Source organism: Zeus faber, assembly GCF_960531495.2.
Source record: "Zeus faber genome assembly, chromosome: 11".
In the NCBI taxonomy this organism is placed as follows: Eukaryota; Metazoa; Chordata; class Actinopteri; order Zeiformes; family Zeidae; genus Zeus; species Zeus faber.
Window position 1 is genome coordinate 12,936,818 of NC_137205.1, and position 13,376 is coordinate 12,950,193.

General features: G+C 41.7%; 1 protein-coding gene across 1 annotated transcript; it reads left to right on the forward strand.

The window, feature by feature from the left end:
- Positions 1-10,032: 10,032 nt before the first annotated feature.
- On the forward strand, positions 10,033-13,317 carry LOC307237278 (volume-regulated anion channel subunit LRRC8D; the record flags this gene model as incomplete). Its single annotated transcript, XM_080009988.1, has 6 exons — positions 10,033-10,380; positions 10,464-10,673; positions 10,971-11,072; positions 11,332-11,582; positions 11,702-12,079; positions 12,201-13,317. 6 exons carry the CDS (start codon positions 10,033-10,035, stop codon positions 13,315-13,317), a joined length of 2,406 nt encoding a protein of 801 aa, XP_079866114.1.
- Between the last annotated feature and the right edge of the window lie 59 nt (positions 13,318-13,376).

Here is a 13,376-nt window from a genome sequence, read left to right on the forward strand (position 1 = left end):
CCCTAGTAGTGCACACACTATAGGATTTTAGCAAAGATGGGTGATCACAGAGAGGCATACATATTGGAATTGAGCAGATGCTACGGTAGCCAAGACTTAACACTTAAGCAAATAGTCTGAGACTGATCACAAGAGTTTCTGACAGTCTATAATCAAACGACTGCTGGTGACAGGAGCGTGATCCAAGATTCAAGAATCATGATTCAAGATGTTTATTTATCACATATGTACTGTATGCATACGAGCATACATATATGCAGTTGCAATAGCCAACTAATTATTAACTAACTAAACTAACTGAGCTAAGTGATTCCTAAAATGTAATGCAGTAAGTAAATAGAACAAAATAAGAGTAAAAAAGATAATATACTGAGTGAGGATACGAAATTGAAGAGGAATAGACTAACCACCCTGGAGACATGATAACTACTTATGACTCTCTTCGAAAATCCTAGCAAAAGTCCTTTGGTGTCTTCTCGGTGTAACTCAGCCATAACTCAGCCTGCTGATGTTTGCAGGTAGAGAGTTGAGTTTCCTGACTCAAGCGGCGTCGCTCATTTCTTCGCACAACAACGCCATCATCGCCTCCCAACGACAATCACTATTTCAATCGAGGCACAACGCGTGACAGACGGGTAAAGACTTGTCTTCTTACCTGAGGTCCAAGGGTCAGCGGAGAGGGCGCCGAGTGAACCGGATGCCGTGGGATGGGCGTTCGGGGAGCAGACCTTGACCCCGGATTCTCTAGGCGGACTCCCGTCACGCCCCGCGCTGGACGTGTTGTGATCCCGGAGCTGAACTTGAAGCCCGAGCTGGCAGCCGTGGTCAGGATTCACAGGCCTGTGCCCGTGAACTTTGTCTTCAGACGAACGGTCCGATCCGATCCTCTTAATGAGGAACGAGCGAGGCATGGTGGGATCCTGTGCAAAAACCTGAGCGTCTTCACTTCATGTAACGATACAGATTCAACTCGGCAAACGCGTCTGCTTCTTGCTTAGAATGTACACTTTTCCGACACCTGGTAGTGGATTTTCAGTTGAGACGCAGAAGCCTGAGGTTTGAAAACGGGACAGGCAGCTGCAGCTGTACTGCAGCTTTTCTCCCAGATTAACCCTGTTCTGGGGCATCCGGACGGTTTTCAAACCTAAATCTTATTTGCACTTTTTTTTTTTGTCAATCTCAACGTAATTTTTCAGCTTCCTTACTTTTGAAAGTTCATAAGTAATTTTGTTAGAGCAAACTTTCACAGTTACAGATTTTTTTTTGTCCAAGGTGACTCAAAATCAGTTCAACGATATATATTAACTGCATGATGTGATGTGCTATATATTTTACAGACACATAGATATGTGATAGATTCACAGAATAGATTAATGTGCAAAGTACATTTTATTTAGCTTTATAGTTTAACTAATGAGAAACTGCTTGACATATTTGCTTATCTGTGTGGCTCAAATAAGTTACCTAAATGTTATTTGGTAATTTTGTAAAGATAAACATGATAAATTACAAGAAAAGGGGAATAGGAGCAACAAGGGAATAAGTCATTGTCTTTTAATTCCTTTTTTTCTGAAATATCTTGAGCAGACATCTTAGAGTGCATTTATTTCTATGTTACTTTTGTAGTTATGTATGAAATATTAAAAAAAAGTACTTATGATATAGTTTACATTTTCAGCTCAATTAAAATAAACTGATTTTTTTTTTGTCTTACCTCTATAATCACTGGCTAAATGCTGACAATGTTCCCGGGGTGACGTCCTCTTTTGGATTTCCGACACCGATTAACTGATGATATGACAACGAAATTAGATTCAATTTTGAAGGCGGTTCGCCGCTGTGACTTGTGGGACAGAAAGCACCGCAAAAAAAATCCACCTAGCTGGTGATTCGTCACCCCAAAAATCTGTTAAGATTATGTATGTGCAATACTTTGCAAATGTAGTGGCACACAGCAATCTTTCGGCTTGGATTCCATTTTTTACAGATTTATTTTAAACTGATTTCAACAATTAAATTGTCATCAAATTTTTACAGTGCTCATTAAACATTTGATTCCATATGGAGTTTTGATATGATCTAAACGATCCACTCCGATACACCTCCATATTTACATCATTATAGTAGGTTTTTGTTCATTGCTGCAGTTTGCTTGGACATTCCTGTAAGAGAGTATGTGTGTCTGTGTGTGTGTGTGTGTGTGTGTGTGTGTGTGTGTGTGTGTGTGTGTGTGTGTGTGTGTGTGTGTGCGTGCGTGTGTGTGCGTGTGTGCGTGCGTGTGTTTTTTATATCTTGTGGCAGGAAATTCTAGTGCTCTAGTGAAAATAAATGCGTAGCCTCAAAATGTACAGTGTGTCATATCTAGGTTTTTGAGCGATTTTCTTGATATGACTTTGTGATGTATATTAAAAATGTTAATTTCAGAAAATTTTACATTCTTTATTTGTTAAAAAAGAAAAATGAAAAAAAAAAAAACATTCCATACTGAAAGTATATTTTTAGTGTGTAAAGTGTGTTCAAAATATATTTCCTTTTTTAAAGCATATTTTTTGGTACTTATCCTTTGTACTTTATACACTATTTTTAAGTACAGCTTTAATTTACTAGTCATTACAGTAATATGCTGTAAGTGTAGAGAAAGTGCACTTATCAAAAGTAAATTGAAACATCAACCAACATACATGAAAAAAAATTATTTGTATATTTAAGTACATTTTCCTCCCACACTATGTACAACTACCTAAGTGGTTTAAATGTTATTATCCCAATTGTGTATACATAAAAAGGAAAGCATATATACAAACTATAGTTAATTAACAGACTTCAGTATACTTTTTCTTCACCGGATTGAAATCAAACCGCACAGTGTTGGATCTCCTTACTTTTTAATTTTGCTGCTGAACGTGAATGTCAACTCGCTGTTGAATTCTGGTTCTAGCAGACTGGGGTGGGGGTGGGAGGGGTGGGGGGCCGTGGTTGGTGCGGTATGGGGCTCACTCTCTCCCCCCCGGGTGTCAGGTGGAGCAGATGGGAGAGAGAAGCCTGGAGACGAGTGCACCCGGTGGGTTTCTTGGTGGGTTTACGCACCGTCTTGTTTTGGAAGAAGGGGTTCAGGGGCTTCTGGGGGCAAAACCTGCCTTTCTAGGAACCTGAAACTAGGAGGGGGGGCGGGTGGCTGTGGCACGTGTGTGTGTGTGTGTGTGTGTGTGTGTGTGTGTGTGTGTGTGTGTGTGTGTGTGTGTGTGTGTGTGTGTGTGTGTGTGTGTGTGTGTGTGTGCATGTGTGTGTGTGTGTGTGTGTGTGTGTGTGTGTGTGTGTGTGTGTGTGTGTGTGTGTGTGTGTGTGTGTTGCGTGTGCGTGTGTGTGAGTTAGATAAACCCAGAGCTGGGTTCTTCTCTGATGTTCACTTTCTCTTTGCTTTGAAACAATATATGCATCCAAAGAATGTTACACGTCTGTGGTTTGATTGCAATGGTTTAACTACACAGTCGGAGTGGAAAAATGAAATTGAAGACTCAAAAAATTCAATTTGATACCTCCTTGATTTGACAGATTTTTAAAAAAGGGATTTTAAAAATACACACTTTTTTTTTTTTTAACAAATTAGAACACAGCTATAATATGGCATTAAAATATTACTCGTACTTTGGTTTTATAGACCAGCTCTACCAAATAACTTTCAAATGAAAAATACAAAAATAATTACAAATTTGTCCATTCAAATTAAGTTCAGAAGAATATGGAACAGCTGAATCCGAAAATCCCACAGGTCTGCAAACCACCCTACTCAAATAAGCATAACATGGCAAAACATACTACGTCAAAACGATTGAACCAAACTTGACCAAACAGGATTTGCCCGAGAATTCAGTGATAAAGTGTTATTTCTGTAAAAGAAAATTAAAAAAAATAGAAATTTCTAAACATGCATACATAGTTTGTATGTAGAGATCTGTGAAGCCCTGACTACAGGAAAGGGCAGGGCGGTTAAAGTGAGAAGCTGTGACATGACTTCCGATACTGAGTGGTTTTAACACAATATACTGCAGTAGGGTCAGTGCATGCACAACAAGGATGGATATACTTCATAGATCTCAAATTATTGATTAAATTATTATTATTATTAGATCTCAAATCGGGTCAAATTACCAGAAATATTTTTTTTGTTTTTGTTTTGTTTCCAGAACGAAAACAGCACAGCAACTATCGTTGATGACACCTGAAGTGCAGTGGTTTTCGATTGGAGCACGTGGGGTAAGACAAGCGCCGTGCCACTTTCTCACGGCTGACAGGGGCTCTTTTTCTGTCACAATCACTTACCGCACCCACTTGTTCACAGTCATTTCCACACGCTGTGCGCCGCTCCCCCCTCACACAGAAGTCCACAGCCTAAGTGTGAAGTTTGCATGGTGAAGGTCGCTGACACTGCAGGGCTTTTCTGGTTGCCTGTGGTGTACTGAAATTAGTAGTGATTGGAAGTGTCACTGCGTGGTGTAATTTCCAACCCTCTGTGTGGTGTTGGTGACTGCGTGTTTTCAATGTTTACTAAAATAAAAATGATGCAATAAGTTATTTTTCCAATCTGAGACTCATGAAGAACATGTAAAACAACACATTTTAATTGAGTGCACACTGTGCACCCCCTACATATTCATATGTATTGCATATGAGGTGTTCGCACCGAGTGGTGCTTGTGCGTGTGTTGATGTGTGTGTGTGTGTGTGTGTGTGTGTGTGTGTGTCTGTGTGTCTGTGTGTGTGTGTGTGTGTGTGTGTGTGTGATACACCAGCAATACACCCCCCCCCCCCCCCACACACTCAAATCCATAAGTATTCTTATGTATTTTCTTTTCAAATTCAGAAATCACATCCCAGCTTCTATGTGACAACATACACACACACACACTCACACATGCACGTGCACGTACGCGCACACGCGCGCACACACACACACACACACACACACACAGACTAAGAGCAGGACCAGGTAGGAGGAAGTCAGAGAGCAAAACTTTTTCACCTACAATTCCCACACTCCCGAACACCACATATGTAATATGTAACAGAAGACCTCAAATCCAGAGGAGACAATAGAACACAAGAACCCCAGGCTCTGCAGCCATTGTGAGAAGGATTCAGGAGGAGGATGCTGGTGCCCCATCCGCCCGACCCACAGAACCACAAACTTCCATACCTGAAGTAAGTGGTAGTGATGTTGTTGCATAATGTATCTGACGTCTGACTTTTTTCTCTTGAGCCATTGTAAATATATGTTAATGTATGTGTGTGTGTGTGTGTGTGTGTGTGTGTGCGTGTGAGTGTATGAGTGGGTGGGTGTTAGCATCAAGTGCAAGAAAATACATTTGCAACACCCACAGTAAAACTCGGTCCTTCATGTATTGTGTAGATTACTATGAATATGTGTTCAATTATTAATAATTTCCAATAAATACGATATGTAATTGTTTCCTTCCAATTTGTTCAGTTCAAAGCAATAAACATGAAAAGTGATAAAAACCTTGTTTAATTTATATTTGTTCAAGATTAACTTTCTTATCCCACCCATGTCTTGATTATAACTAATTTATTTTCCAAATCGAATTCAAGTTAAGTTCAAATTCAAGAGATTATTTGTCAAATATATATACATATGGTCATACATATATGCAGTGAAATGTCATGGCACCTGGTGATTACAGACAATAAGCTCCATAAGCTCTAAAAATGCTAAAATGTGCGTAGTTTACACAAGGTGCTCACGCAGGCAGCCGCAAGGGGCGGTGTCACAATCGTGATTCTGGGTTCTATAAATATATAACATAATGAATTGTCTGTGTATTAAATATACATTTAAATCCTCTTAAATGAAACTTACCTTAACTTATCTCTATCCAATCTAATCAGATCTAGCAGAGGCAAATGGCAAATATTAACCATATTTGCTGTCTATATTGCTTGTAATGAAGGTCAACTTAACACCTGTTAAGTATTTTTACATAAATTGTAATGGCAATTGTACTATGTATTGTTTTAAAAAACCCAATAATGTTGTTGGTTCACCAGACCCGTGAACATTGGGTGAGTAACAAAAACACGAACACCACACAGGGGTTAATATGTATATTTAGATTTATCTTCTGTATATGTAGAATATATTTGATAAATTCAAAGTTGTTATATATGTAAGTTACACTGTATATACTGTATATATATATTCACACACACACACACACACACATACACACACACACACAGTTATTTGTGTCAACTTCTCCATTTCCATTATTACCATTGTTTATCACTAATATACTGTTACTATTTATACTTCACGCCACCTGCTAATATTAGATTTGTTCATATATTTTATTTAATTGTAATCTCTTTTTATTTTTTTTGCAAAACCTGAATATCCCCTCAGGCATTATTAGTGTTATCTTATCCTCACTATATTAACTCAACTATCAACTCTGGTATCAATCGGTGACATAAGAAGTAGTATACAATCTTTCAGTCAATCTCAGTATTGGGAAACATAACTTATATATTTGCAATATGATGCATAATTATTTCCACTTTTATATCATGTAACATGATAACCATATATTTTTCAAAATATATTTTATTTTGTATAAATATTGTAAATATATTTAAAGATATATTTGAATCACATAAATACAAATAGAAAATGTGTATAATTCCACCGTATATTCAAATGTTTTTTAAAATAAAAACATATAATTCATTAAGTAAGGGTGCCAAGCATAACAAATCTTAACACTCTAAACAGTGTTTTGTGATACCCCTTCTCTTGATTTCTTTCTCAGTGTGTATATATATATATATATATATTCAAGTTCAAGTACTTGGGGTCAACCATCCAAAGCAGCGGAGAGTGCGGGAGAGAGTGGAACAAGAGAATACAGACAGGGTGGAGTGGGTGGAGAAGAGTGTCCGGAGTGATCTGTGACAGAAAGGTTCCAGCAAGAGTGAAGGGAAAGGTCTACAGGACGGTAGTGAGACCAGCCATGTTGTACGGTTTAGAGGCGGTGGCACTGACAAAAAGGCAGGTGGCTGAACTGGAGGTGGCAGAGTTGAGGATGTTGAGACTTTCATTGGGAGTGACAAGGATGGACAGGATTAAGAATGAGTACATTAGATGGACAGCTCAGGTTGGACAGTTTGGTGGAAAAGTGAGAGAGGCGAGACTGAGATGGTTTGGACACGTGTGTAGGAGAGATGAGAGTTACATTGGGAGAAAGATGCTGAGGATGGAGCTGCCAGGCAAGAGGAAAAGAGGAAGGCCAAAGAGAAGGTTTATGGATGTGGTGAGGGAGGACATGCAGGCGGTTGGTGTAAGGGAGGAAGATGCGCAGAACAGAAGGTATTGGAGGCAGATGATCCGCTGTGGCCGCCCCTAACGGGAGCAGCCAAACGTAAAAGAGAATTCACACACACCCACACCCACACACGAACATATATTTACAATGGGTCAAGAGAGGAGAGTCAGACGTCAGACACATACATACTTGTGCACTTGACGCTAACACCCACCCACTCATACACTCAATCCTCATTCACACACACACACACACTCACTCACTCACTCACTCACTCACTCACTCACTCACGGACTCACACACAGACACACTCACTCAGCACTATACCACACTGGTAGGGCCTCCCATTGCTCTCAAAACAGCCTCAGTTCTTCTTGGCATGGATTTCACAAGATGTTGGAAACATTCCTTTAAGATTCTGCTCCATGTTGATATGATTGCATCACGCAATTCCTGCAGATTTGTCAGCTGCACATTCATGCTGCGAATCTCCTGTTCTCATATCTCTCACATCCCAAAGATGTTCTATTGGATTCAGATCAGGTGACTGAGAAGGAAACTGATGAACACTGAACTCATTGTCATGGTCATGAAACCAGTTTGAGACGACTTCTGCTTTGTCATATGGTGCATTATCATGCTGGAAGTAGCCATTAGAAGATGGTAATAGTGGCCATGAAGGGATGCACATGGTCAGAAAAAATACTTAAATAGGCTGTGGCATTCTAGCGATGATTGATTGGCATTAACGGGCCCAAAGTGTGCCAAGAAGAAAATTCCCCACACTACTATACCACCGCCACCAGCCTGTACTGTTGACACAAGGAAGGCTTCATGTGAGATAAGGGTTAGGTTTAGGGCTAGCATAGATTTTAATATTGTGGTACTCTTCATGCTGTTACAGACTGGCTCAAAATTCCCAACAGAGGTGAGACGACACACAATTTCAAATGTACCAAAGGAATACATTTATTAAACTAAATACAGCTGCTACAGGAATGACAATATAATGATATACAATGTACAAAGGTTCAAAAACATCGGGGGTTGAAACGCAAACCTCGAAAACAAAACTGATCCAACCAACAAAAGAAATGAAACCAAAAAGAACTTATCATCAGCCATTACTTTCCAATGCTCGTATATAGATGCATATACACACATGTGCATATACATTCATGGTGCCGGCTCCAACCGTGATCTTACTTTGTGGAACGTTTCAGAATACAATTTAGGAAATACTCCACTTCATTTGCTGCGGGAAAAAAAGAGGTAAATCCAGCCATCATGGTAACGCATACATATTGGAGGATTTCCCCACTTATCCCCGCCCCCTGGTCGCTGTAGCGACAGGGGGGCATGAACGTGGTGTCTTTGTGACATCACAAAGCTGAGCATTTGGAGGAGCTGCCGTCAGTTAACGCCAAAGAAGAAGGCATATGCATACGCATACACACAGGCATGCGCGTGGACAGGGACAGTACACTTTTACTATTGTTGTGGCGACTATTTTTACGATTACTTAACTGTTTTTATTACTTTATTGTTTTTATTACTTTATTGTTCACCTTATTTTACCTTCAGGTAACTATTGTAATCTAATCTTGTGAAAAAAAATATCCTGATAACAAAATATTGACATGTCCCAAGGAAATTCATTGTAAACCTGATTAAAGCCACAAGGAACGGATGTGAAACAATATGGAATACTTATAATTTATAGACCTAGTAACAACTTTGTGGTCATGTTGTAAAACAGATCAAGTGACCATTTAAGATTTTTGGTGCTCATTTTGAGGCGTTTGGTGGGTTTTTAGCAGGACTTAAAGGGATGTGGGGGTTCCTTTGTTTTTTTTCAGGGGTTGCTGAATCACATTTTTTCACCGGCATCCCCTTTGTCATAGCAACCGTGAGAGAGCCATAACCCTGGCAACATTGGTGTCCGCCATTGGAAGTTTGCAGTGAAGTTGACAGACTATTCACAGCAGAACCGGACAGTGCCGGAATGGAGTTGCAGTGAAGGAGCGGTTTGCAGGCAGTGAAGCACAGTGTGCAGGGTGGAAAATCTGAAGGGCTGTGAGCAGAAAAGTGCAAATTAGTCAACCAGGTAAGTAGACGTTGATCCTTTTGCTGCACAATTACGTAAAGTAATTGACTGATTAAATCTGCAAGTAGGGTTGATTTAGAGAAGTTAATAAGACAATAAATAACTATCGCACATTACTGTACCTTGGTTTGCACTAAGATGCTCTTATGCGCTGAGTTCTACTTTGCAAAGAATTTTCTTTTAAATGTTTCATGGTTAATTAGATCTAGTTTACAAGAGTTTTGCAAGGCCTATGTGTTTCAAATGTAAAAGATAAAAATAGACATTATATCAGAGCACTTGGATTCCCTTTACATTAATTCACCATTCACTTGTTCTCCATTATGAGGCTTGATGGGAACATGGAACAAGATCTTCTGCCAACTGTATTAAATATATCATGTTACAAACCAAGCCATCTAAAAATGACAGTAATTTCAAATGGTGGTTTCAAAAGGGTAACCATGGGACCTTTGTATTTATGATTCCCAATATTTAATGTTCATTCCATCTCAAACTTGTATTTTGTGTTGGAAAACACGGAATGGTGCTAGCCTATACCACCATTAATTGTCTTTAACCACACCTTTTACAGGATCAAGAGGCTGCCATGTTTACGCTGTCAGATTTGACATGCCTAACTGAACGTAAGAGCAGTTGCAAACTGTTGAAGCCCTGGTGGGAGGTCTTCATGGACTACCTGGTGATCTTGATGCTCATGGTATCTATCCTAGCTGGCACTGTGCTTCTGTCCAGGGACACGATCGTGTGTCTTCCTGTGGACCTTGCAGCTACCTCTACTCATAGCAATAGTTCCACGAGTGGCAGCAGGCCAGTAGCCCACAAAGCTGGTGAGCCATTTGCAAAACAGTCTCCGCACAACAGCGACCTGAGGGCTCAATCTCCCCAGGGAAAGCATAACCATTTGGTCTATCAGCAGTATGTCTTCATAAGCCAGGTACTGCCTTGTTTGTTAACATTTTCAAATTCTGCGCCAACTTACTATTTCAAAATGACTTAAGTGTTCTGTTATTTTTCAAGGTGTGCTATCATGAAGCCTTGCCGTGGTACTTTCGTCTTTTTCCCTACTTGGCCTTGCTGCAGACTCTTCTGTTGTTAGCCTTTGGCTCCTTCTGGTTCCACTTCCCGCTCACCTCTGCCCGCATAGAACACTTCTTGGCCATCCTGGACAAGTGCTGCGAGTCTCCCTGGACGTCTCGTGCCCTCTCCCATGCTGCCCTCCAGGAGAATGTACTTGGCCAGAAAGAGAAGGAGATGAGAGGGCCACTGCAACCTCCTGCTGCCCAAACTCCAGCACCCAACTCAGTTCCAGTTTTGCCGACAATGTCTCACTCCAGACATTTAAGCTTGGACTCAGGCAAAGACAGCCCCTTTTTTAGTCAGTTGGATATTATATCTCGCACGGCTCCCCCTTCTCCTTGCCCCTCCATACTCATGCCGAACATCTCTCTCTCCTCCGTGCACTACATCCCACCGCCCAATTTTCCTGCATCTGGACCCCCGACCTTGCCTGTCCATTCCATTCAGACTGTAAAGCTGACGAAGAGAGACTGCGAACAGGCCAGGGCCCTGTTTGAGAGGGTTAGGAGATTCCGCTCACACTGTGAGAGCTCTAATGTCATCTACAAGGTAAATTAGGTCATCCGTGTCTTGCCAGTGTAGCTGTTATTATAATATAACTATACTATATATTTTAAAGAGTTTTGAGACTTTGGTTGGAAAATATTACTCCATTATATTATAAATATTATTAAATTTTTCGCCTGCGGTGTGAAATTGTCAATGCTTTTAAAAAGTGACACAAACTGAGAAAAATGTGCTCTGCTGTTGTGCGCGTTTGTCAGTGTGAACATTCTGAACAGTCTCAATCCTCTATCTCCTCCTCTAGGTCTACTTGGCTCAGACTGGAATCAAGCTACTCACGGCAATGCTGATAATGAGCTACAGCGCCCCTCTTCTCGACTCTGTCACTTTCAACCACACCTGTTACCCCAAGGACCACACCCTGTTGGGCTACAGTACCTTTGAATGTGCCCACCCCCTGGCTTCGCTGATACACAAACTGGTGTTGGCTTACCTGTCACTGATGGGGTTTTATGGCCTGCTAAACATTTACACTCTGTGGTGGATTTTACACAGGTCAGATCCTACTGCACTACCCAAAAATATTCTGTCACTGACTTGGATGTTTATTTTTTTATATTAATAATATTCTGTATTACTAATGTAATTTATCTGCTCTTTTGTACCCTGCTTAGCTCTCTATGCCAATATTCCTTCAACGAAATGAAAGAGCCGAGTTCCTTGAGAGATGTACCCGGCCTAAAAAATGACCTGGCCTTTCTTGTACACATGGCAGATGAATACGACCAATTGTTAGGCCAGCGCCTCTCTGTCTTTCTGTCCCCCGTGAATGAGACCAGGCTGCTGGAGGAGAACCTGGAGAGGTACTGGGGTGAAGAGAAGCTGCGTTCCATGACTACTGTTGACACACAGGGGCGGTCCACACTGCAACTGGTAGCCCTGCCTCGCCTTCCCCCAAAACTCTTTTCTCTGAGTCAACTGCAGGTCCTCAAACTGGAGTACATCACAAAGGCCAAGTTCACCTCACAGGTGGCCAATATGATCTCACTCAGGTGAGCTAAGTGATGTATTTTTCTTATTCTTTTCAATTTTCATAATATTCATAATATGTCAAATTTCTAGTTACTTCTATTGAAATTATTAACATGGGTGTTTAAATCTCCATTCAAACAGGGAGCTCCATCTTTGTCACTGCACAGCAGTTGTGGATCCTGGTGCACTTGGAGTCCTCCAGGAACGTCTAGAGGTCCTCCATCTCACCTTTACCCAGGCAACGGAGGTCCCCAGCTGGGTCTACTCTCTTCGCAGCCTCCATGAGCTTCATTTCTGTGGCAAAATTGGCAATGACGCCGCATGGGGCCGTGGCTGGGCAATTGGAAGCCTCCGCATGTTACGTCACCTCCGTGTGCTGGTGCTTAGAGGCATGGTGCAGCGGCTGCCCGTAGAGTTATGCGAGGTAGCAGGCAGCCTGTTGAGATTAGAGATCCACAATGAGAGCTCCATGCTGCCTGTTATGACAGGGCTGAAACGGATGGTTGGCCTGAGGGAGTTGCTTCTCCAGAACTGCGTGCTAGAGCCTAATGCCCTGTTAACTCTAACCAACTTGCGGACATTGGACCTGCAGCATAATAACTTGAAAATACTGGAGGGACTGTTAAATCTGTCCCATCTGAAGTATCTCTCCTGCCTCAGACTTGCCTATAACCATGTGGTGTCCCTGCCTGCCACTATTGGAGTACTCCGAGGCCTAGAACTCTTAGATCTGGCTTACAACCAGCTTGTGCAGCTTCCACCGGCACTCTTTACTCTCCGACGTCTTCGAAGGCTCTTCCTGACCGCAAACCTTCTGCAAGAGCTGCCTGCAGAGGTCAAGGCGCTGACCCTTCTCACGGAGCTGGACCTCAGCGGGAACAGACTGAAAAAACTGCCTGAAGAGCTCTTCAGGTGTTGTTTGGAGTTGCGTATCCTAAATGTCGCTGGCAACTCTCTGGGCTCATTGCCCCCAGGAGTTGGTGCTTTGTGTCAGCTGTCCAGGCTGGACTTAAGTAGCAACAACCTGGAGGCTCTGCCTGCAGAGTTGGGCTACTGCTCAGGGTTGCGTGGAGGCGGCCTGCTCGTGGAAGACTGGCTGCTTCATACTTTATCCGGCCAGGTGAGGGATTTCTTGACCCAGTCGAGCTCTTCTTCTGACAAATCCTCAGAATTTGATTCCAGGCCGGCATCTGACTGCTTCCCATACTACTCTGCCGCACAGTGTAACTTCGATTCTGCTCTGGAATCACGGATATAGAGCCCAAACAGCTCAACAACATCTTCCACTTATATGGTTCTTCTCATAACAAACCAGCT